The sequence below is a fragment of the Podarcis raffonei genome, chromosome 7, assembly GCF_027172205.1.
Source record: "Podarcis raffonei isolate rPodRaf1 chromosome 7, rPodRaf1.pri, whole genome shotgun sequence".
Taxonomy (NCBI): domain Eukaryota; kingdom Metazoa; phylum Chordata; class Lepidosauria; order Squamata; family Lacertidae; genus Podarcis; species Podarcis raffonei.
The window spans coordinates 89,188,907-89,215,162 of record NC_070608.1 but is presented as its reverse complement, the minus strand read 5'-3'; the positions used below and the strand labels follow the sequence as shown (position 1 = coordinate 89,215,162).

General features: G+C 41.7%; 1 protein-coding gene across 2 annotated transcripts; it reads right to left on the bottom strand.

Annotated features, from left to right (window-relative positions):
• Positions 1 to 1,471: 1,471 nt before the first annotated feature.
• Positions 1,472 to 24,706, bottom strand: DTD1 (D-aminoacyl-tRNA deacylase 1). Of its 2 annotated transcripts, none has more exons than XM_053394925.1 (6): positions 24,581 to 24,706; positions 22,063 to 22,153; positions 20,302 to 20,537; positions 13,015 to 13,112; positions 6,538 to 6,713; positions 1,472 to 2,787 (listed from the first exon to the last, which is right to left on the bottom strand). In XM_053394925.1, the coding sequence occupies exons 1-5, from the start codon at positions 24,621 to 24,623 to the stop codon at positions 6,558 to 6,560; spliced, it is 624 nt and encodes a 207-aa protein (XP_053250900.1). In that variant the 5' UTR covers positions 24,624 to 24,706; the 3' UTR covers positions 1,472 to 2,787; positions 6,538 to 6,557. The 2 variants fall into 2 exon arrangements, with proteins under 2 accessions (XP_053250900.1, XP_053250901.1); XM_053394926.1 differs by lacking the exon at positions 24,581 to 24,706 and adding an exon at positions 22,260 to 22,491.
• Positions 24,707 to 26,256: the final 1,550 nt, after the last annotated feature.

Genomic DNA, 26,256 nt, shown 5'->3' with positions numbered 1-26,256 from the left:
CAATTAATGGAGAGAGAAGCTGCTTGGGTGGATGTTTTTTATTTGTGTTTTGTTTTATTACACTAGAGGGAAATTTCAATTGTCTTTTGCCCTGGTCAACTCTGGTTGACCATATTTGAATCTGGTCCTCAAGACAAGCGCTGAGCCACCACAACTTATAACAATTGCTTTGTTAGCCTGCAGTGGAACAACTGTTACCTCTGTCCAATACAATTTCAGGTGGGTAGACCCTTCCCCTAAATCTTCTCCAGAAATAATATGGAGTAAATAGATTTGAATGATAATAATAACATCCATAATAACACTGGGAAAAATACAAGAGGCTGATCCCATGATATTGAAAGAGAGAGTCTACATCAGTGTTGGGGTATGGCTTCTTTGAGTCACTCAGAAAATGAAGAGAACTTTGGGAAGCTTGAATTCTTTTTGAACTTTAGGCCATTCCATACACTACTGGCCAGGAAATCTCTATGTGCCACCAAGTATACACTCACCAGGTAGCTTCAGGTATGTTCACTGACATGTGTATCTGAAATGTAGTTTTCCAGACATGTATCACACGCTACATGTTAGAACATTCCTTACCAATAAGCCTAAAAACCAAGTTCCAGGGTCTTCAATGCTTCAGTATGTTGACTATACAGATCTGCAGCCTAACAGCCTGAAAGGTCAAGGCAAGTAACAACTGGAATGAAGATCTAATCTATAGTTATATATAATGAATCCAAACACATAGAACCCCTAAAAGCACATATATAGCAGAGCTGCTTGACCTGACAAGCTATCTGACTATAATAGGATTTTAAATTGCTGTTCTTTCCTAGAAGTCCTGTGCCACAGACTCTGGTATAAAAACAAAGATACAGAATGGCATATTTGGCAAAGCAGATGGCATCCGCCAAGCTGTGGATTAGAGGGGGCTGAAATTCCCTGACTTACCAGCACAAACAACAGCAATTTGCAATCTGCTGTCTCTGCTCTCTTTGCACAACGCTGCTTGGCAAGACCAGACTGCCTTTGCTGGCTCAGGTAGAAATGCCATCAGACACAGAACACAAACACAAATAATCGTAGTTCAGCCGCCCTTTTCGAGGAGAAAAAGGCTTCTGGGAGCGCAGAAGTAGCAGGTGGTAAAGGAGTGTTCAGCCTTTCTCCTGTTCCAAATCCACCCCCACTGCAGCTTTCCTCCCCACTGGGTTTCAAGTGCAGAAATACTGTGGGACGGAGGAGGTCTAAGAGCTACAGTTACGTACGTCTGCATTCAATGTGTAATTTGGCAGTCAGTGGCCAGAACAATGTGACATACTGAATGTACCTCATGAAAGAAATGTGGCAAAGCTTTTTTGAGAAGGCTGATTGTGACACACTTATGTATAAATACCGATTTAAGAGGTAATTTTGATACGCCATGCCGTTTGCATGGATAAGCCTCACTGAATTTCCTAAAAGAACAGACATCCTACAGAAGAAGTACTCAGGAGGCACACTTTATTAAAGGTTTTCTCTCTGTCAAAAAGTTTAAAAGACACACACACAGAGACACACACTGTTCACAATAAATAAATAACAGGCAAATCAGTCTCATTTAAATTCAATTATTTCCCACAAATTGTACAGCCAGACACACATAGACAATACAATAGGCATATACAGGGCTATGAAAAGAGACACGAGTGACATCACACCAACAGAATCAAAATATAAGCTTACTCTTTAGATTCCAAGTGAAAATGTAAGGAAAAAAACCTGATTTTATAAAACCGAAGCATATGATCAATAGCTCATACAAGCAGGACTGCTACAACCTGCACAGAAAAAACCACCATTCCTCATTCAGCAACAATGGCCCTCTTCTTACATGATGCTGATGAAAGAGCTGCTGCAGAGAGTTCCTTCCTCTATCACCAAGGCAGCAGGAAAAACCTTGTGCCACCTAGGAGGAGCCTGTGCTGAAGCCCTCTCAGAACAAGATTGTTCCGGTTTCTGGAAGGGGTTGGGAGGAGTTGTAGTGGAGGCCCCTTCTGCATGGCCTGCATCTTCTCATAGTTCCTGGTGGCATGGAGAGGAGTCCACTACCCACACCGCCAGAATAATGTCAGATGGCGCTAACATCATTCTGAGTTTGGAAGGTGTTCCAAGTGCCTCTGGAGCTCAACATGAGGTTACAGACAAGCCCCTGTTCCCTTCCCCAGTTCCAAGTTCAAGAAGTGGCCTGGAGAATGCCGCACTAAGTGTGGCTCCAAAAGAGCAGCGCAACACTGAAGAGCCCCACGCGCCCTCCAATAATTGAGATTGGGGGAGGGAAGCTATTTTTCCAATGTGCTAGGAGCCTATCCAGAACACAGGACAGCTGCAGGGTCGTCCTCTGCCCCCAATCCTCCAACCCACCTCCCCCACCACAAGTGGGCTTGCCATATTCACTGCAAGAAGTAGGTGGAGACACTTGCCATGACAAAAGCATTTGTAGGTGTGTGCCAAGAACCATGTGGAATATCTGATCACTTCCCATTTACATGGGAACCAACCAGACAGATATGGCAGGCACACTTCAGTAACAACAACACAAGAACCAGAAAACCAGAAAAATGTCCTTTACTACCCCCACTTTTAAGCATTTTAGCAAAGGAGAGAGGTAACATCCCTTTGGTTGTTCCTGAATGCAACATGGTGCAGGTCCGTAACATCTCTGTTCCAAATGCTCTTTCTGTCCCAATTTGTTCGTGTAGGAATTGAGTGCTGTCAGCTAATGAATAGAAAAGGTTGCCAGAAGCTTCTGATGGAGTTTTTCTGTCAAAGCAAGAAGTGGAGAATCACAAGACATGGAGGGAGAGCTGATATTCCCCAAACACACAGTATTATTTTATACTGCCATTGCTTTTCTTCACCTAAATAAACAAAGAGACAGCTTCATTTTAAACATCAGTTTGAAAACTGTTAATCTTTTGAAATATTATTTATATATTACACATTAGCAGGATTTCCCACACTTCTGATACCTGGGGTAAAGTTTTCCTTGATTAAAGCTGTACTTTCTAGCAACTGTGAAGCTTCCAGGATTCCTGCATGACTATCAGCTGTCACATGGGCAGCAGCAAGAAATACTTGGTGCTTTCTTACTCATTCTACCATATACTGGTAGAAAGAGAGGGAACTGAGGATGCACCCAACACAGTAGCTTGATTTTTCACGATTTCAGTCCCTCTCAAAGCACACCAATGTCTAATGGTCCACATTTTGCGTAAAGTGTGCAACCCTGCCAAGCCACACCTCACCCTTAATCCAAGGCATGAACAGCACACAGCCAAACTATCACCGGCTTCTACTTCTTTCCAATCTGAAATTGGCCCATTTATTCCCACCACTCTTACCTTTTACAAAAGGTTAATTTTGCTATACAAAATTAAACAGAAAAGTATGGGAGACAGAAGTGACAGATTCTCACAGAAGAGTTTGGGATAGAAATAAGAATGATATCTGGAGGGGTAAGAAAGACCAAGGCATGAACAAGAGATTTAGTCATAACAAGTGAGAGGACAAGCAGGCAGAGAGAGGGGCACGAGGCAGAGGGGAGGATATGGTGATATATAGCTAGATGTTGTCATGGGATACTGAAAATAATTTGCCTTTATGGAGTCCCCCCCCAGAAAAGAGAGGAATAGGAATAGAAGAAAACCAAGAAAAGAACCTTGAAGAATCAGTCAGAGGAGGGAAAGGCTAAAGAGGAGCTTCGCCCAGTGGGAACAAATCAGTGATCAGACCGGAAGGGGAAGAAACAGTTAAGAATAGTCACAGATATCTACAACACAGATGAAGTCAAGCTGAAGAGGATGATCAACTGTATCAAAGGTAGCCCAGGTGAAGGACCCCTGAAAGGACCCCTGAATGGGGTGTGGCACTCATCTTGCTTCAGGCCGCAGACAGTTTTCCAGGTCATGTGGCCAGCAGGACTAAACCACTTCTGGCACATGGAGCACCGTGATGAATGCCAGAGTACCAACCTTTGGATTTGCAAATGCAGTGATAGAAATTGATACCTGAAATATCAACTTCTTTCACAGATGAAATTGGCTGCTGGTTAGCAAAGTAAAACCCATTCTCAGTTGTGGGTTGTTGTTTTTTAGAATAGGAAAGGTGATGGCATGTTTGCATTCAATAAGGAAAGGGACAGAGAAAAATTGGCTGATGACATAGTGGCTGAAAGGCAATAAAAATGGGGGAGGAGGCAACTGGGAGTCAGGAGGTCAAGGGACATGTGGAGTGGTCAGAGTAGTAGAGTAGCCATCTCATCAGCCTAAGGGGCAAAGGATTAAGGGAGGTGGCATGTGAAAGTGGGTGAAAGAGATTGTGTCAGATAACTTTAATGTTAGTGAAACAGAAACCTGTTCAACATAACAGTGGGGGCCCTTCATTTTATTACCTTATTCCACCACCACCCCATTTTCCAAGTAACTGTTACAACTTTTAAATCTCCTTCAACTTCATTCTTCCCAAGTAATCACTTTAAAATGGGGCCAATGTCCACTCAAAGTTAATAAAATCCAGCCACAAAAAGGGAGAAGGATTTGTTAGATACTATTTTATGGCATCACTTCTGTGGTTGCTTAGTTTCTGCTCTGAAGAAAAACAAACACAAACCAGGATGCAGATTCTCCAAACAGCTACTACCTTGTTTTGAACTTTCCCTTTTTGGGGAAGGTTTCTGAGTGAGGAGTAGCCTAATCACTTCGGGCACACCTGGACTCTATCAGCTTTCTGGATTCCTGCCAGTCTGGCTTTCAGCCTCTGCATGGCAAAAACAACGTTACCGTGGCCTTGGCTGACCAACTCCACCTAGAGATGGATTGGGATAATTGCAACCTAAATGATGCATCCTTTGTCACTATTGAGCATGAGCTGTTTGTGGAATGACTGGCCAGTGGGATCGCGCCCTGCTTATCATAAGGGCTTATTGTTTTCACCTTCTGCCCCAATAAATCTTTTGTGCATCATGACGCATCCCATTCAAAACAGCCTGTTTCATTTCTGGGTGACATGCTATGTTAATCTCAAATTAGGAATGCCCAAAGGAGTAGCAACAGTCTTATTTTTATACTACTTTTGGCATCACAACTTCTTCCCGCATCCCCAAGGAAGCCATAGGTCACATGGAAGTGGTACAAGCCACTGTTGTCTCCATTTGCAAGAGGGGTGATGCTATCAATGTGCAGAAACCACAGTCTGAGCTACATCCAGAGTCTCTGATTTTTACTTTTCCAGAAAAAGCTGCGCAGCAGTGGATCAAGAAACCCAATGGAAAAGTTAAACAACAGATTTGCCATGTGACTATCTGTAATGCAAACAGAACGGGTCATGTGCTGGGGCTGATTTTTGGTTGCCAACCAGCCTTTAGACCTTGTAACAGTTATTATGTGCCAAAAGAGCAAAAGCTAAGCATAAGGAAAGAGGAAGAAATTTTAAGTCGTTTGGAAAGAGAATATTAAAAGGACCCAAAGCTTGAAGTGCATGCAAAGAGTGATGGCAGGAGAGAAATTATCTCAGCAGCAGTCAACAAAATTTAGCAGAGACATATCAAACTGACTGAGAGAAGATAATGGAAGAATGGAAGGCCAGCATGAATAGAGCTGAGTAGGCCAGGAACAGGCTGCCTTCGGTCTTGCATGGTCTAGTCCTCATTATCTGCCATGATCTGTTAACTTGCTTTAAATTCACAAAACAACAATATACACTCAAGTTCTCTTAACTGTTATGGCATAAGTAATCAGTGCTAAGTCATATATAGTTTTGCTTAAAAATGCAAGAAGTTTGCTGGAGAAGTCAACTGTTTGTAAGAACCTCAGCAACTAGCAGCTGCTAGTTGGCAAACTAATAGACCAGGGGTTGGGAACCTGTTAGGGACGCGGGTGGCGCATGGTCAGCGGTTCGAATCCCCACAGCGGGGTGAGCTCCCGTCAAACAGTCCCAGCTCCTGCCCACCTAGCAGTTCAAAAGCACCCCTAAAGTGCAAGTAGATAAATAGGTACCGCTTTCTAGCGGGAAGGTAAACGGCGTTTCCATGTGCTGCACTGGTGCCGGCTCGCCAGAGCAGCTTCGTCACGCTGGCCACGTGACCTTGAAGTGTCTCCAGACAGCGCTGGCCCCCGGCCTCTAGAGTGAGATGGGCGCACAACCCTAGAGTCGGACATGACTGGCCCGTACAATCAGGGGTACCTTTACCTTTACCTGGGAACCTGTTGCCCTCTAGATATTGCCAGACTCCCATCAACTACAGTGAAAATGGCCAGTGGTCGGGGAGGATGGAAGTTGTAGACCAGCAACATCTGGAAAGCCACAGATACCACATCCCTGCAGAAGACCAACTTACCCTCTTCTCATCCCTGGATTATCTGAGAGTTGATCATGGTTTAGCTCAATGTTTTTAAGCACCAAGGAAATAATTGAAAATATTAGGAACTATGCATTCATGAATTCCCCTTCACCCTGCACTGAAGCATGCAAAGAGTGAGTTCAAGATATTAGCTGGGAAACAAGGGTCCATACCTGAACCTGTTTTTCATAAGTTACGGTTCCCTTTCCGAAGACACATCCCCCTCAGCCCCACTGCTTGCACTAGGGTCATTTTTACTTCTAGGAACATTTCTCTCTCTGCTTGATTCAGAGGGTGCCTTCATCCGGGTCTTCTCTTTCCTCTGCTGCGATTTCTCAAGTTTTGCCAGCTGTTTGCAAAGTAAAACAAAACAAGAAGTTTCATAAATGCACACTAGAGACTGAAGCAGCTCAGCAGCACTGAAAATATTTTGAACAGACCACTGCATTAAAAAAACAAAAAACTTAAAACTTTGGCATCTCTTAGGAAGATTATGCACCAAATCTAATTTTCTGCCGGGAATCATCTACGGCTACGGAACCTTGAGATTTGTGCAAAAGACACATATTTTGTCTTTAAAAAAATGAATTACAAACACAAATTACAGCATGATATAATGAAATTACCATGTGTACAGTATTTCAATAGTATAAGCTTTCTTTAGTAACATGGACATTCATCTTAAGTAACAGGTGTTAACCCTTCCGGCATCTGTTTGAAATATTTGTAAAACTTTATTAGCTTTTTTTTTAAAGCAAACTTGAGTTACATCATACTCTTTGTATTCCTCAACAATTAAGGGGCCAGTTGTCCTGTGATGTTTCTTTCCTCCGCCCCACCTTTTCAATTTTCTAAAAAGTTATGCTTTACTTACTTAGCTACAAGGGTGCAATTTACTTTTGCTGAAATGAACACTGAAACTACCAAACATCTGTGCTGAGGCGCATTTTATCCCCAGAGACTATTCAAAATAGGACAGAGAAAGTAACTTCACATTTTGCCTATATCAGGGTACCAGAGTAAAAGGTTTCTATTTTTGTAAAAAATAAATGCAAAAAGGTGTACAACAATAGACAAGCAAGGAGCTACAGTCAGGTAAGAAGCAAAGAAGTTTAATAGCAGAGACTGGAAGCTTGAGATGACTGGAGATGACTGGAAGCTTGAGTATGAATTCCCTTCTCTTCTGAGTTTACCTTGTCCTTGAATATATTAAGACATCACCATGCAAAATGATTTCAATTAGTGTAACAGGCAGCTGACATTACTGTGGAGTCATTATTTGCCTATCTATGTTCTCAGTGGACAAATCCATCCCCAGGTGCCCTGTCCAGAAACTAAAAATGATTTATACTAACTTCAAAATTTACTCCAGTCAAGATGTTCCTGTGAACTGATAACATAAACCCCTACTCAAAACACAAATTAACTGGCAACAATCACACATAATTAAAATGTTATTACCACCTATTTAGCTGCATAACGATGTGTGATGTTTAAAAGCACAACAGACTCATTGACAGTTCAGCCCCTCCCTGCTTCCTTATCTCAGGCTGCACCTCCAAAATATGGGTCAGAAATAGTAGAGGATTGATTTCCTTATGGACAATATGAACAAACGGGATCAGTTTAATCACTTCTGCAATCACTTCTATTGCAGAATGGGCATTAAAAATTCAAACTAATGTTCCTCTTCTAGGAGTATTAAGTGAGTGTGGTACATTTTCAGTGCATGCAGTCCTCCTTGAGGTTCCTCTGCCCCCGGGTATCATCATTTAAGTCCTACAGCATCACTCTTCGTCACAATGAAGCATTTCCAGTTAGATATAAAGACCTTCAGAAGGACCATGAAGAGTTTTTTCTTTCAAATCTATTTCAATTGGTGTGAACTTCACAGGGAAGTAAATTATGTCTTTGAAACACAGTAGAATAGACTAAAAGAATCTCATCAGAATAAGAGAGTTTGGGTAGCTTTGAAAGAGAAAAATTAAACAAGGCTCCTAAAACTTTTAGCACTGTCATGGAGAATGACTGTTCTTTGTGTACATGGCTCCCTTGGCAACAGTTACCAAGGTAAGGCCCAGTCACAGAGAATGTAAATCACATAAGCTTCAATGAGTTAAAAATGTTCATTCATGATGGATCTCTTAAAAGCAGCAGACTAACCTCTCCCCCCCCCCCAATCTAATTTCTTTGGGTGGACTTGAAGAGTATTTCCCTACCATTGCAGGATGATTCAAGCCTAGGCATATTTCTTTGTTTGTTGCATTTATATCCCAGGTGACGTACTTGGTCCCCTCCTCATTTAATCCCCCAACAACCCTGTGAGGTAGGTTAGGCTGAGAAGAAGTGAGTGGCCCAAGGTCACCCAGGGAACTCTGTGGCTGAGTGGGGATTCAAACCCTGGCCTCCCAGATCCTCGTCCAACACTCCACCCTCTAAACCACACCCTTGCGCTCAAATTTATTGTTCAAGGGGGCTTCCTCCCAAGTATGAATAAGACTGTGGTGCTGGTTAATGTTCTTAAATCAAGTCAGATGCATTCACTGGAGATGAACAATGACTGCCACTGTGTCCACAATTTCACTCACTCTAGCAGCCAACAGTGCCAAGGCTTTGCCTTCTCTATATGCTGTAAAATCAATCGTGTGCTCAGCACCATCATACTAAGTTATAAAGTAAAGAAGAAACACTTGGGCTCATTCACGCATTGCAATGAACCATGGTTAAGGAAACTTGTGGTATGGTATATTTGAATTGTTAAACCATTGTTTTCATTTAGCCAACAAAGCAGAATCAGAAAGCATGAACTAAATTGAATTTTAGTTATTTATTTTATTTCAAACAATATATATCCCACTTGATTGTAAAACACCTCAAAACACTTTACAAAAAGAACAGAGAGCCATTGAAGTGACTTTAGAACAAATTCATCTGCATTAGAACTTCTACTTGCACAACGAGGTTTTTGCCCCCTTTCATCCCAGGAGCTCCCAAAATTGGCTTGTGGGGAGTGAGAAGAACCTCCAGAAAAGTTTATGGGGGGAGGGAGGGGGGATCATTCTGTCTGGCAAGCTGCAATTTTCACACTAAATTTCATTGTGTTCATCATAGCACAATGTTGAATCCCGCCCAATTACTACAATTTAAATAAAAATACAACTCCCACTCTATTCTGCCTTGGTCAGACCACACCTGGAATGTCCGTGTCTAGTTCTGGGCACCACAAGTTAAGAAGGATGTTGAGAAGCTGGAACGCGTGCAGAGGAGGGCAACCAAGGTGATCCAGGGTCTGGAAAGCTTATAAGGAACAATTGAGGGAATTGGGTATGTTCAGCCTGGTAAAGAGGAGACTGAGAGGAGGTATGAGAGCCAATTTCAAATATCTAAAGGGCTGTCACATGGAAGATGAAGCAAGCATGTTTCTTCCTGCTCTGGAGGCTAGGACCTGAACCAAAGGCTTCAAGTCACAAGAAATGGGATTCTGACTCAACATCAGGAAGAGCTTTCTGACAGCAAGAGTTGTTTGATGGTGGAACAGACACCCTCAGGAGGTGCTGGACTCTCCTTCCTTGGAGGTTTTACAACAGAGATCGGATGGCCATCTGTCAAGTATGATCTAGTTGAGATTCCTGGATTGCAGGGGGCTGGACTAGATGACCCTTGGGGTTGCTTCCAACTCTACAATTCTGTGACCCCCAACCTTACTGAAAACAGCTACATGCTGCAATTAGCCAACACAAGGCTTGTCTGAAGCCAAGTTACATCTGAGGAGGATACTTTCAGGTGGAGACAGAGCTAGAAGGTAAAGGATTACTCTTTCTTTCCCCAGCTACTACTCCCATCTAGAATTGCCCTTATTGCTGCAATTAAGAGTTGGGAAAAAAGCCTTTTTATTGGTTCCAATAAATGGATCCAATTAAGGCTTTTTTCTAGCCTAATTCTGTGATTGTAGGGGGAGGTGCTTTTCCTGGATATTGCCACTGGGGAGGAAGATTAGTACTACATTATCCAGAATTCCTCCCCACATTAGGCTTGAAAAATGATATTTCTCCAAGCCTTGTTGTTTTTGTTTAGTCGTTTAGTCGTGTCCGACTCTTCGTGACCCCATGGACCAGAGCACGCCAGGCACTTCTGTCTTCCACTGCCTCCCGCAGTTTGGTCAGACTCATGCTGGTAGCTTCGAGAACACTATCCAACCATCTCGTCCTCTGTCGTCCCCTTCTCCTTGTGCCCTCCATATTTCCCAACATCAGGGTCTTTTCCAGGGAGTCTTCTCTTCTCATGAGGTGGCCAAAGTATTGGAGCCTCAGCTTCACGATCTGTCCTTCCAGTGAGCACTCAGGGCTGATTTCCTTCTGAATGGATAGGTTCTTCTTGCAGTCCATGGGACTCTCAAGAGTCTCCTCCAGCACCATAATTCAAAAGCATCAATTCTTCGGCGATCAAGCCTTATTGCTGGTGAAAGAGCAGTGGTGTGAGTGCATACAAGACTGTGGTGCCCACTAGTTTTTCCAGGTTGCAAATGTATCCATGGGCTCCTAGCAGCTCTATGGGCCCCTAGCAGCAGAGTATCAATATGGATAACTTGGACCTTACCTTTTAATTTTAATTTAGTAGGTCCTACTGAGGGTGGCAATTAGCTGTGCCTATATGGATCACGGGACGCGGGTGGCGCTGTGGGTAAAAGCCTCAGCGCCTAGGACTTGCCGATCGAAAGGTCGGCGGTTCGAATCCCCGCGGCGGGGTGCACTCCCGCTGCTCGGTCCCAGCGCCTGCCAACCTAGCAGTTCAAAAGCACCTCCGGGTGCAAGTAGATAAATAGGGACCGCTTACTGGCGGGAAGGTAAACGGCGTTTCCGTGTGCGGCTCTGGCTCGCCAGATGCAGCTTTGTCACGCTGGCCACGTGACCCGGAAGTGTCTCCGGACAGCGCTGGCCCCCGGCCTCTTGAGTGAGATGGGCGCACAACCCTAGAGTCTGTCAAGACTGGCCCGTACGGGCAGGGGTACCTTTACCTTTACCTATATGGATCACACACCATATAGGAGGCTCCTTGTTGCTGTGTCTTTGTACAGGGCAGATCAGGCCAGCTGGGAACTTGAGATTCACAAACTCCCTCTTCAACCTCACAAACAGATGTCCATTGCCTTTGAAGCAGATCACAAATTACCAGTTCACATCAAACAGCAAGCCATGGATAGAAGGAAGAGAATTACTGCATGCAATGGAAGAAGGAGGGGGAGTAGAAGAGCCTGAATGTTCTGAATTGCTTATTCATGCAACTTCAAACCACTGTTTGGTGTTATATCTTAACTGCTTCTGTATCTGTTTTAATAAAGATTGCATAATGGAAGGCTTGGGTCAGGAATCTTTAGTCCTAAGAAAGCCAATTGGTATCCCTATATACTATCATCACCTACAATTCTGAAAGGGTCCACTTCTGGCCCTAATACTTACACACTGATACTAAGCATGTTTACTTGGAAGTAAGTGCCAACGAATTCAACAGAACTAACTGTAGCTTTACAGCCTTTGTATGCATATAGTGTTCTTAATTGCTTTGCACACATTATGTCAGTAACCTGTACCCAAAGCCCCAACCCCTGTAAGGCAAGCCATTATTTTCATTTTCATTTTGCCAAGTAACCTTGGGCAAACTACTCAGTGAAACCACAGCTGACCTGAGATTTCAATTGAACTTCCTGACTCATCTTGCCACACTAACTCAGTTCTCTTTTACAAGGAATGTAGTCACTTTCAAAAGGATAGGGGGCAATATGCCATTTCAAGAAAATCTGAGTAAAAACGCTCAGCTTGCTTGTGAGACCTGTACATTATTCCCTTATTTGTTCTCTTTTCCTACAGGAAAAGAGTACTGATTTGTGTGCAATGTGTTACAGATATGCAAACAGTATAACAGGAACATAAAGCAGCAATGAGAAATAAAAATAGAACAAAAAGAAGCATATGGTGACAGAGAGACGTAGGTACAGAGACCACACAAGCATTTCTTTTTACTGCATGTAAAAAAATATGAGGTAAAAGTGGGTGAACTAATGAAATGAAACATAATGACACCTGCTGTCTTTGGATCTACTGGATAAATATTTTAATTTCACAAAATATGATTAACAGCTTTGGGAAAGTTTTATAAAATCTGAAGCTGATGAATTGCATCTCTTTTGAAATATATGGCTACATGTCAAATATTTCTGTTCTCAGATGCCACAAAAGTAGTACTAATAAAAACAAAAGTAGTACTAATTTTTAGAAACAACCCCAATCCACACTGTAGATGTTATGGGCATCCATTAAATACCAGGTCCATTACTACAACAACTATTACCATTAAACAACAATTTAATAGTTTAATTTAATAATCTTCTCAACTTAATAGCACTCTCTCATGGCATTTTCTTTCCAATTATCTTCACATGCAACTCAGGTTCTATCAAGGGCATTTCACATATGGACCCACTTACAAACATATCATAAACTGTATTGATACATAAGTATGAGTGGGTGGGAATCTAATTGATGATTTTCTATATCAGCATATAAAACAAAAACTGGAAAATGACACCAGTAATCATAGTCTTGTTTTTAGAACAAGATACACGTCAGATGAAGGAAAGCATCAATGTAACTTACCTGCTTAGGGTCAATGGGAGGGGTAGGAGACTCCAGTTCTATAGTCACAGGTCCATCGTTCTGAATATGTACCTGCATATATTCACCGAATTTGCCATCTGAAAAATTAAATTAGAGTTGAGTGGGAAGAAGAGGACATTTAACTAAGAACCACCTTTGTTTTTTATAGTGGCAGGCAGCAGTCACTGCACGGTGCACCTGCTGCCAATCCTTCTTTGCTATATATTTAGCCCCATTACAAGACGTGGCAAAAGACAGGGGTTCTGCCAGGTGGCCTTGATAATGGAGTCAACGGGAGGACAGGTCTGCCTTGACCCAGGCATGGAGCTGGCACCTGGACATAAACTTGGCTCACTGCTGAGAACATAGAAGGGAGGCACACTAATGGCTAGAGACTGGCATTTCGCTGCCTGGGACTGTATAAAAAACAGACTTCAAAGGAAAGGGTCGTTTACCATCTGGATGTGTTGTGGGCATGGGAGCCCAGGCAGCCACCTACCAGCCTAAAGAATCAGAGTGATCTCCCGCGGTTGGAAGAGTGTGCCAAAGGACCTGTTTTGTAACTATCTTTTCTATATCCTTTTAGCCTAAGATTATAGCAGTAGGGCTGGGTGAAATATTGATATATATAATAATAATTTATTATTTATACCCCACCCATCTGGCTGGGTTTCCCCAGCCACTCTGGGCGGCTATATTTAATCCAAAATCAATATTAAATCCACATCGTGATAACAGTTTCAAATAAATTGAGCAGGCAAGTCACAGCCTTCAAACTGCGGGGGACAATATAATTGCTGCCTGCCTGCCTTCCCTTTCAGTTTCCCCTCCCCTAGCTTCTCTGTAACAGTGGTGTCTGCCTTCGCAATAACAGCTTCAAATACCTGCCTCCTTCCCTTTCAGTTTCCCCTCCTTCCCTTTTTTAAAAAATCGTGTTCATTTAATTTTACAAATATAAATTTATAACAATACCAAATACATAGCCATATAAAGAGATTTCTCTGAATCTTGAGACTTCTGCCGTCATTTTCAAGTGCATATTATTTCATAATCTATATTTTATATCTATCCATATTGTTCATAGTATTTGTTACATTACAAGTGAGATTAAATCCTGCTAATGTTTTCATCTGCTTACAGTGGTCTCCTAAATAAATTATAATTTTTTCCCCATTCTTTCTTGAAGTTTTTGTCTTCTTGGTCCCTGAACTTTCCGGTCAGTTTTGCCATTTTGGCATAGTCTAACAGCTTGGTTTGCCATTCCATTCATGTTCAAATATATAAAAGGATGTCACATAGAGGAAGGAGAAAGGTTGTTTTCTGCTGCTCCAGAGAAGCGGACACGGAGCAATGGATCCAAACTACAAGAAAGAAGATTCCACCTAAAAATTAGGAAGAACTTCCTGACAGTAAGAGCTGTTTGACAGTGGAATTTGCTGCCAAGGAGTGTGGTGGAGTCTCCTTCTTTGGAGGTCTTTAAGCAGAGGCTTGACAACCATATGTCAGGAGTGCTCTGATGGTGTTTCCTGCTTGGCAGGGGTTGGACTCGATGGCCCTTGTGGTCTCTTCCAGCTCTATGATTCTATGATTCCTCTCTGATAGGGACTCTTTCTTCTTTCCTTATCTGGGCTAGTAACATCCATGCTGCTGTTGTTGCATACATAAAAAGTCTTTTCTGTTCCTTTGGAATGTCAGTACCTACAATTCTGAATAAAAAGGCTTCTGTTTTTTTAAAAACAAAAGTTATTTTAAACATTTTTTTCAGTTCGTTATATATAATTTCCCAGAAAGCCTTTATTGCCTTACATGACCACCACATATGATAAAAGGTACCTTCTTTTTCTTTACATTTTTTGTAGGTATGGGAGAGAGGAAATTGAGAGCGAAACCAAAGTCACAAGAGATTCTGAGAGAAATAAAGTTATACCAAGTTCAAAATATGAAAATGATGAACCAGGAAATAGAATGGAAAATCAAACAGATGAGACAAAGGACATTTGAATCAGCTAACAAATGTGGGAAACTGTTAGCTTGGCAAATGAAAAAAAAGACAAAAACTTAACACTATTACCAATCTGGAAGTGGAAGGAAAAAATAAACAGAATCCAGTGGAAATTAGAAAATGTTTCCAGAGGTATTTTAAACAATTATATACACAAGGGCCACAGAAAGAAACTGACATAAATCAATTTTTAAAAATAAATGGACTACAAAAAATCTCTCAAGAAAATAAGTTAATGTTAAGCTATAAAATAACAGAACAGGAGGTGGAAGGTGCCATCCAGAATATGCAGCTGGGCAAATCTCCAGGGCCGGATGGCCTAACCTCAAAATATTATAGATTTTTGAAAGACTGGATAATTCAACCACTAAAGGAGGTCTGCAATGAAATTTTGGAGGGGAAAAAAGCGCCAGAGTCGTGGAAGGAAGCCTAAATTACACTTATACCGAAAAATGAGTCTGAAAAGACACAACTTAAGAACTATCGCCCCATATCCCTGCTTAATGTGGATTACAAAATTTTTGCAGATATTTTGGCTAAAAGGCTAAAAAAAGTATTAGTGGAGGAGATACATAAAGACCAAGCTGGCTTTCTCCTGGGTAGACATTTGTCTGATAACACGAGGAATATAATTAACATTTTGGAGAAGTTGCAAGTGAACATCAATACTAAAGCAGTTTTAATCTTTGTAGATGCGGAGCAAGCCTTTGATAATATTTCTTGGAGTTTCATGAAGAAAAATCTTCAGGGTATGGGGGTAGGTCAAGGGTTTGAAAATGGTATAGGTGCAATTTACTCAGAACAAAAGGCTAAACTAATAGTTAATAATGTGGTGACAGAGGAATTTAAGATAGAGAAAGGGACACGACAAGGCTGCCCAATTTCCCCATTGCTCTTTATTTCGGTTCTGGAGGTTTTGCTAAATATGATTAGAAGGGACCAGCTGATCAAAGGTATACAGGTCGGAGCCAAACAGTACAAATTGAAAGCTTTTGCAGATGACCTAGTTTTGACACTACAGGAGTGAGAATCTAGCACCAAAAGAGTATTGGAACTGATTCAAGAATTTGGTCAAGTGGCAGGATTTAATTTGAATAAGTTAAAAACTAAGGTTCTGGAAAAAATTTTAACACCGATTGAGAAAGAGAGGTTTCAGAAGGAGACAGGCTTAACACTGGTTAAGAAAGTAAAATACCTGGGGGTTAATATGACCGCTAAGAACTTAAATCTATTTAAAGATAATTATGAGAAATGTTGGTCAGAAGTGAAAAAAGATCTAGAAATATGATCAAATCTGAAGCTTTCCTTGTTAGGTCGAATTGCTGTTATAAAGATGAATGTATTGCCAAGAATGTTGTTTTTGTTTCAATCATTGCAAATTTTGGACAAAATGGACTGTTTCAAGAAGTGGCAGAGAGACATTTCTAGATTTGTCTGGCAGGGCAAGAAGCCCAGAATAAAATTTAAAATACTAACTGATGTAAAGGAAAGAGGTGGATTTACCCTGCCAGACCTTTATTATGAATCAGCAGCATTTTGCTGGCTGAAAGAATGGCTGCTTCTTGAGAACACAGACATTTTGGATTTAGAAGGCTTTAATAACGTTTTTGGGTGGCATGCATATCTGTGGTATGACAAGGTTAAAGCACATAAAGCATTTAAAAACCATATTGTCAGGAAAGCATTGTTTAATGTCTGGATAAGATATAAAGACTTACTTGAAAACAAACCCCCAAGGTGATTATCACCGATGGAAGCGAAGGCTCAGAAAAAGCTCAATATGGAGGCCAAATGGCCGAAATATTGGGAGATTTTGGAACAAGAAGGAGACAAATTGAAATTGCAGAGTTTTGAGAAACTAAAAGGTAAAGTGCAAGACTGGCTTCATTATTACCAAATAAGGGAGGCCTATAATTTGGATAAAAAAATTGGCTTCCAGGTGGAAAAATCAAAATTGGAAACAGAACTGTTAGATCCCAAAACTAAGATACTATCAAGAATGTACAACTTGCTGTTGAAATGGAATACTCAGGATGAAACGGTTAAATCTGCTATAATTAAATGGGCACAAGATGTTGGACATAACATTATGTTTGCTGACTGGGAACAGTTGTGGACCACAGGTATGAAATTTACAGCATGTAATGCCTTAAGAGAGAATATTATGAAAATGATTTACAGGTGGTACATGACTCCAGTCACGCTTGCAAAAATTTATCACTTGCCCGATAATAAATGTTGGAAATGTAAAGAGATTGAAGGCACCTTCTTTCACCTTTGGTGGACATGCCCAAAGATTAAGACCTTCTGGGAGATGATTTATAATGATATGAAAAAGGTATTTAAATATACCTTCCAGAAGAAACCAGAGGCCTTTCTCTTGGGTATGGTCGGCCAATTGGTGTTAAAAGAGGATAGAACTTTCTTTATGTACGCTACAACAGCAGCAAGAATACTTATCGCAAAGTACTGGAAAACACAAGATCTACCCACCCTGGAAGAATGGCAGATGAAGGTGATAGACTATATGGAACTGGCGGAGATGACTGGCAGAATCCGAGACCAGGGAGAAGAGTCGGTGGAAGAAGATTGGAAGAAATTTAAAGACTATTTGCAGAAACATTGTAAAATTAATGAATGTTAAAATGATGTCGGATTGAAATGAAGCGGCCTTAGCAATAAGGTTAATAAGAATATGGAAAAATGGATTTGATAACGGATGAAAATATAAAGTTATAATATGTTGAGATATAGAATTAAGATAAAAATAAAGAGGGTAAGGATTTGCTGAATTAACCATGTGAACGGGAATACAAAAAAGGGAGGTGTGAGGAGGTCGGGGAAATAAGTAAATGAAATTTAAGATATGAAAAGATTGATTTGTTTTTAACTATTTTCTATTCATTTTTTCTGTATTTTGTAGTTTTTCTTTTTCTATGTATTTTTGTACTTTTTGTATTTTTCTTTTTTTTTCCTTTTTATTCTGTAACTTTTTTCTTTTTGTAAAACTTTAATAAATATCTTTTTTTAAAAAATAAACCCTACCAGGCACTGCTCCTTTCTAAAGGAAAAACAATAAGTGGTTATATCTTTGCACTGCCAATCAGGATTTTGAATCATAACATTTTTCTCTATCTACTGTTTTATTTCCTCCCATTCAAGCACAAATGCTTCCTATAAAACATGACAATATTAAACAGATTAAACAGAATGGCGTGGTGGTAATATGCTACTTCTAAAGAAAGGTATAGAGCATTGTCAAGGGATGAAGTGATGCCTTTTTTATAAGGCAGAAGTCTCCAAAATGCACAAGAGATCTCTAGTGAGGCCAAGCTACATGTTTCATAGAATTGCAGAGTTGGAAATCACCATGAGGGCCATCTAGTCCAACCCCCTGTGACGCAGGAATCGTTTGCCCAACCTGAGGCTTGAACCCTAAACCCTGAAATGAAGGGTCTCATGCTTTACCCACTAAGCTATCCCCTTTTCCTAACTTTAGAGCAAGGTTTCTTGTGACTTGAAACTTTCCCAGCCAACCAACTGCCATTCCAAATCTCCAGCTGCTTCTTTTCTAATGAGGTGGGGAATAGATACAGGGATTCTTTCAACATTTGCTTTCCCTCCAATATCTATAAGCAAATTAATTTGGAAGTTAGTTTTTCAGGAACAGGATTGAACATACAATCAAGTGCCAGAATTTTCTGAAGATATATAACCGGTTGTTAGTCCATGAAAAGAAAGCAAACAGTATTGGTTAGTGTTGATCTGATCTACCTCTGAGCCACCTCACATTTTGTCATAGACAAGAGTGCAGAAGGGTTGGAGAAAATACTTGCAAAATTGCAAAGACTCTAGTACAAAGATACATACATAAATTTCCAGATAACTACATGAACTGATCAATTATGAAATGAAAGACAATACTGTACATGTAAATTCTTTTAATTAATTAATTAACCGCATGGATCACTTTTGTTTTTAGTATATCTAAGGCAGTATCTTTGCTTTGCTGAGTGATATTCAACTGTTATGTCCCACTTATGCAACAGACTACTGCACACACAAACAGGAATGTCCTTTGCTCTTCTCCATCACAGCAGTCTCCCATGTGCTCCCAGAGGTTGGGGGAACCTCTGACGCAGACTGGGCGACACAGGGCTGCTGGAGAGGGAGAGGAAGGTCCATCACAGCCACTGGTGCAAGCCTGAATCTTGTCCTGTGTTCCCGTGGGCCTCTGTATAATCTGGGGGCACCATTCTAAACAACACAAAAGCTTCCCTCCATTACCATTTTAAGACCAAAACGACTAAGGTAACACTGAGCTTGGACCTGGAAACATCTTTTTCTCAATTTTAATTTTTTTTAAAAAAAAGAGAGAGAGAGAGAGAGAGAGAGAGAGAGAGAGAGAGAGAGAGAGGACATGAAGCCTGAAAGTTTTGAGTAACCTAAAAGTTATTGCAAACATTGGTGGTCCTCATGAAGACAAGAGGAGGATTGAGGTGGGGGGAGCTCATAGCTAAAGCAAGGAATTGCCTCAGAAAGCACATTCTCTGGAGCCAAGCTCATACACACACCCCAGTCCTTTACTCTGTGAGGGAGAGGAATTGGGTGCAGATGACATATGTGAAGCTGATGGAAATCAAGCAACAGTCTAGTTACTTTCCTTCAGCCTTACTGCTAGCCCTAGTCAGCTAAGAGTTCATGCCTATGTGTTGCTCTCAGACGCCAGGGTTCTAAAGCAATATTATGGCAGAGCACACACCAAGCTCTCAATTCTAGCAGGCTTTAGAGGGGCAGAAAGGAGAGGCAGGCTTGTCATTTCACAAGTTCAGTTTTTCCTGCACACTTTTCTGACCTCTCCCTCTTGCAATCTGCAGTGACTCGCTTCTGTCTTGTCTCTCCACTCATTTCCCCATCCAGCACATCTATTTGCAGATACTCCACTTTATTAACAAAGCAATGTTATTCAAGTGTCCCTGTGAATTTTGTTTTAACAGTCCAAAAAGATTACTTGTTTTCATTTTTGTTCTGGAGCCATTGTACTTTTCCTGGTCCTTATCCACATATTTAAGGAAATAATTATCCCATTAACTGATAGGAAAAGGCAAAATAAAAGTAGCAACTACCAAAAGGCAAACATGTTTTATTGTATATTTAGGTTCTTCCCATATTCACCTCGGAGTAAGACTCATTGAACCCCTTGGGACTCACTTCTGAATAGACATGTATAGGATTGTGCTGTAGGAAGCTTTTCCCATTTATCCAACTCTTTAATTTGGCCTTACCTTTAATGAGCTCTGGCTTGTATGATTTGCGAAGGTGTTCTAGGAAACTGTTGTAGAAAGACTCTGCTTGATCTGTAGGCATTGCCATATGATAGTCTGGCTTGTTTCCTTTCAGGATACACTGAAGAGTAAACTGGCTGACACAGAGCACTTCGTACTGCTTGTCCATTACACTTTTAGACCAGTGTTTACCACTTTCATCTTCAAACACACGCAGGTTTAAAATCTTTCTAACCCTAAGTTGAAAACCAAAAGACATGAAAGGTCCATTAAACTTTTAGACCAGTGTTTGCCACTTTCATCTTCAAACACACAGGTTTAAAATCTTTCTAACCCTAAGTTGAAAACCAAAAGACAAGAAAGGTCCCTGTCTCAAAATAAGATCATTCTTACAATTCCACATAAATATGAAGCAGGGCTGGGGAACCACAGCCTTAAAATATGGAATAAAGAAAAGATTCATAGACCTTGAAGATTCCATATTTTGTCATCATATCTAGAAAATTAAAGGTTTATCTGGATCCATTTCAACCTGAGTTCAGGCCTGGTTTCAGAAATGAAATCGGCCTTGGTCGCCTGATGGGTGACTTTTATCAAGAGAGTGATGTGGGGGGAGTGTGACCCTGCTACTCTTACTGCCTAACAGCATTTTGTACCATTGACCATGGCATCGTCCTAGACCAACTGTGTAGAATGGGTTTTGGAATCACTGTATTACAGTGGCTTTGTTTCTACCTGCATGGTTGGGTCCAGAGAGTAGCATTCAAGGACTGCTCTTCATCCCCCAGCACTTCTACTATGGAGTTTCACAGACATTCTTTCGTTCCCAGTAATATTTAACCCCTACTTGAGCCATTGTGAGTGGTTATTAGGCTGGAGCATGATGTAATAAATATGTCAATGACACGCAGTTCTATTTCTCCTTACCAGCTGAACTGGGAACGGCTGTGAAAATCATGGACTAGATGCCTTAATGCAGGGACTAGCCAACTGCCTGTTCTGGATGGGGTTGCATTCCTGCTGGAGGAGCAGATATATAGCAAGAGGGTATTCCTGTGTAATTAGAAACCCAAGTGATCTGTGTGACCAGTAGTATCTTTTACCAGCTTCATCCAGTTTGCCAGCTAGTCATATTGGGATAGCCTGGCCACTGTAGTCCATGCATTAGTAAACTGAAGACTAGATTACGGCAATGTGCTCTATGTGGGGTTGCCTTTGGGCCTGGTCCAGAAGCTCCAGGTAATGTAGAATGCAGCAGCTAGATTGATGAGGAACAAATAGCTGACAGCATGCACCTCTACTAAAACATCTGTACTGACTGCACACACGTTACCAGGCCAAATTCAAAGTCCTTGTATTAATATACAAAGCTCTGAACAACTTGGGTCCAGGATACCCTAAGGAAGTCTTTCTGAACCTTGGTTCCCCAGATGCTGCCAGACTACAACTCCCATCATCCCTAGCTAGCAGGATTAGTGACCAGGGATGATGGGAGTTGTAGTCCAACAATAGCTAGGGATACAAAGTTGAGAAAGGCTGTCCTAAGGACTGCCTGAGCCCTTATATCCTAGCTCAGTAACTAACATCATCAGGAAGCGTACTGCTAGTTAATTCAGAAGCCTGACTAGAAGCCAGACTGGATATTTCATATGAGTGAACAAACAAACAAAATTAGCATTTGTATGCAAAATTGTAAAAAATTAAGTAAAATTTATATAAGCACAATACAAAGAAAAAGTTTTATACTTTAGATTGACTTACATGTGCTCAAGCTCTTTCTGAGTGTCTTCCACTGAGATACCCAGCAGGACACAAATGCCTTGTCCAATGGAGCTTATTTGCTCCCCACCAACTGTAGGGGAATTTTTAAAAATAGGTTAAACTTGTCACATGCAATTATATATCCCAGCAAACTATAGGGAGTTTTAAAAGTTTCTGATTCTAAGAAACCAACTTACTGCCAGTGGTTTGTTGCCCCTTAAATACTAGTGAAAGACCCATCTAGTCCAGGATCCTGCTCTCACAGTGACCAACGAAATGCTTATAGGAATCGTGCCAGCCAAACCTGAGCACATCAGCATTCTTCCCAGTTTTGATGCCCAGGAACTGCTATTCAGGACCATACTGCGTCCGACAGTGTAAGAAGAAAACAGTCATTGGGTTCCTCCCCAAGACCCAAAGAACAAACATACATACGCTATTGGAAACACTTTTTTTTACTTTGCCAAATGGCTATGTGATCTGGCCCAAGATTGTATGTAATAGATGCTTTATTTATATCAGCATAGCCCTATGGTTTTACATGGTATATTGAACAGATATTAATTCTTGTTTTATGTGTTTGGCTTTACAGCAATATGTATATACACTGATGAAGGATGTATTTGGAAATGGGTGCTTTATGCTAGCTACTCTGTTTTTTGCTTATTAGCATTTTATGCTGAATATATAATTCACATATATAATTCAATTTATGAATCAGCCTTTTTGTGCACATTCTTGTGAGGGTTTTTGCTTCATTCATTATAGAAGCAGAGTACTCTTACAGCTAAACAAAGGGAGACATTTTATTAATAAAGTTCTCACAGTGCTTAGAATGGCAAGAAAAAATACATCTATCAAAATTCACCTTCTGAATGAGTTATTTTATGTACAGGATTCATACTTAATCAATCTGGCAACAATACATAGTGCATATTTGTTTATTCTCTTACATTTATACCCTGCCTAACCTAACAGGCTCATAGCAATGCTGTGGGTGAGCCCCACTGTACAACAAATTAATCAATTTCATGATTATAACTCTTGAATTCGTAAGAGGCCTTAGAGACTTTATAGCTTTTTTGGTGTTGGCATGCTATGTTTTATTTAATTTAAAATTGTCTATAGGCCTAACAGTATGTAGTATGCAGTAAAACATAGCATAAAAACATAATATAAACAAAACTACAACTTCTGAGGTCAGTACAGGTATGGGCAAAAAGATAACAGGATCATAGAGCTGGAAGGGATTTTTTTTAGTTTGATGCATTTACTTGTCAATATGCTCAAATGTGTTGTGAGGGCTTGTCCTAAAAGGTGGGGTACACCAGTACCCCCAGGGTGGGAGCTGGGCCAAGAACCCATGGGATCCTAAGCCAGTCCAGCTACTGGGCAAAATCTGGCCATTCTGCTGCAGGGGCCTGTAGCTCACACAGCAAAAAAAATTGGCAGCTTTATTGCCTTTCTCCCAGCTTCAACCATGGCTACTGCGAGCAGGAGTGCTTCGCAAGTGGCAGCAGCTCCACCACTCAGTTCAGGCCCACCAAGCCCAAGCTGGGATTTAAAGATTGCTTCCTTAAACGTTATGGCACCTTGGGATGCTCTGCTTAGATGATATGGATGCAACCCTGTGCTTATCAAGTCTCTAACTGCTATCCAGCAGCTTGCCCTATTCACACAAGGGGGAAAACAGGAGAAAATTGGGAGTGGGTGGGCTGTTATTGGTCTGATTTTGTCTTTTTAAATGTATTGTAATTTTATGTTGTGAACCACTCTGAGACCACTTCATCTACAGATGAAGGGCGATATACAAATGCAATTAACTAATTAATTAATTAACCTTCCATGCCAGCTCCCTGTTGCCAAAGCAATGCAGACACAAGCACAGGGATTAAAAGGCACGACATGTCCTCAAGGATCTTCTGACACTATTAGGAACACAGATGGGAAGCTGCCTTATACCGAGGTCAGTGGGGAATGAAATGTAGAGAGCACAGTAGCCCTTTAAGACTACAGTGGTGAGTGATCATTGCAACAGCTAAACTAAATATTTTAACATCTGTGGCAGAATAGGAAACTGTTGTCTCTACTAAGGCCCAAATGAACAAAATTAAACTGCTTATTAACATGGAAAGCTACATGATGCTGAGTCAGATCATTTAGCTTAGTATTGCGTACCTCAACCTTGGTTGGGGGGGGTCCCAGATGTTGTGGCACTACAACTCCCATCATCCCTGACCACTGGCCCTGGTAGCTAGGCATGATGGGAGTTGTAGTTCAACAGCACCGGGTGGGGGATCCAGCCCCCCCGCCAGAGCTGAGAAAGGCTTCTCTACCCCGAGTGCCAGCAGCCCCGGAGGGTTCCAGGCAGGGACTCTGCCCCGCCCTGGCCAGAGAGGCCCCTGGAGACCGAGCCCAGGCTCTTCCACAGCCCCTCCCCCCCCGGCGCGCTTCCCGTGAGCCCGAGGGCGGCTCTGCCCGCGCGGAGACCCGGAGGGGAGCGGGGGACGCGGGGCACCTGTCACGCTGGCCCGGGCGACGCGCTGGATGATGGCCTTCATGGCTCCGGGCCCTCAGGAGAGTCGGCCGGCGGAGCAGGAAGTGACGTCAGGCCACTTCCGGGAGAGGCAGGAAGCGCCTCCGCAGAGCCGCGGCGGACTTGGTGCTGCGAGCGACGGCAAAGGGCCGAGGGAGGCAGCCTCGCCAACTTCCGGGTCGCCTGGGACGGAAGGAGCGGACCAAAGGAGACCAGGGAGGCGTCGTCAGGATTCGCCCCGCCGAGGCGTCCTTCCGCCGGCTGAAGAAGAGCCTTTGGATCAGGGACTGCAGGTGGAGATTCCCGCACTGTGTGGGTTGGACTAGATGATCCTTGGGTCCCCTTACAACTCTGTGATTGTATGATATGTTTATGTGTATGTATGAAATATAGGAATATATGAAATATTATTTCAATATTTACTTGCATTTGTTCTCTCATTTTCCTTATTTTTATTTGTAAACTGCACTGAGTCCCCATCAGAGAAAAAATAATAAATAAATAAATAATCCTAGCAGTCTCTAACCCGACCCCAAAGGAAAAGGGGGGAAAAGTGAGCAGCATGTTTTCCTGCTTTTTCTAACTTATATCTTATTTCATACAACATTTCAAAACTGAAACACTAAGAAAGTGTGGCAGGTCTGCGGGCATGAGAATGGTGTAGAAGGCTTCCGTATGCAGGGGGCAGTTCCAGCAGATTGAGCTCTGCTACTGAGAATTTTTTGTGTATGGGGACAGGGTGGATGGACACCTGCTTCAGTCCAGCCTCTAATCTAATTTACATGAGGTTCATAATTGGTACTTTTTGCTCCTGCTGACACAGCAAAAACAACACGGGAGGCAGCAGTTAGAGTTATCGGTCTCTGCAGCCACAGCTGGCACTGTGATTCTCCAGCTCACCTCACCCCTGGAGGCACACTCCATTGTCTCTCAGGACAGTCTTATGCCAACAACTGGTTTGAGATGAATTTCCAGTTTTATTAACAGTAAATTATTTCTAAATATATAAAAATTAGCACATATAAACCTTGCTCATTTTGGTGATGCATGAGTAGCCACTGTAGCAGATAAACTCCAAACCAGCAACAAGGCCCCTGCTCTCCCTTCCTTACAGTTCCTTCTTTTGAACCAAGAATTCCCTCAAAACAAAAACAAAATTCCAATTGGAGATATGCCAAATTGAGATATCGTCTGCTAGCGCTCCCGCTGGATCCCCCGCTAGTAAGAGATAAGTCCCCTTTGAACTAAATGGGGTGTTGAAGGGCACAGCCTCAGATATTCTGAAGAAGACAATCATCATCATCATGGGGAGGGAGAAAAATCTCTGGGGAGAGAACGTATACAGCGAGGCAAATATACTGGCTCGAGCACCAACTGGAAAGAAACTGGATTTTCTAGTTGCCAATTAAATAACACACACAGGCAAAAAGGCTGCAGGTGGTTGAAAGCAGTATCAGATAACGGGCAGAACCCTTTCAAGCTTTAAATAACTTATTGCCTGGAAAGATTAAAATGGACTGGAATTGCATATAACTTATTTTTTACGTCTTTTGTAAATCTTTGTTTCCTTGTGCTGAGCTGATGAAAAACGAAAGTGGGAATTTCTTACTGTCTCACATGATGCAGGGACGCGAAGACAGCCTTAAATCATGGCTACA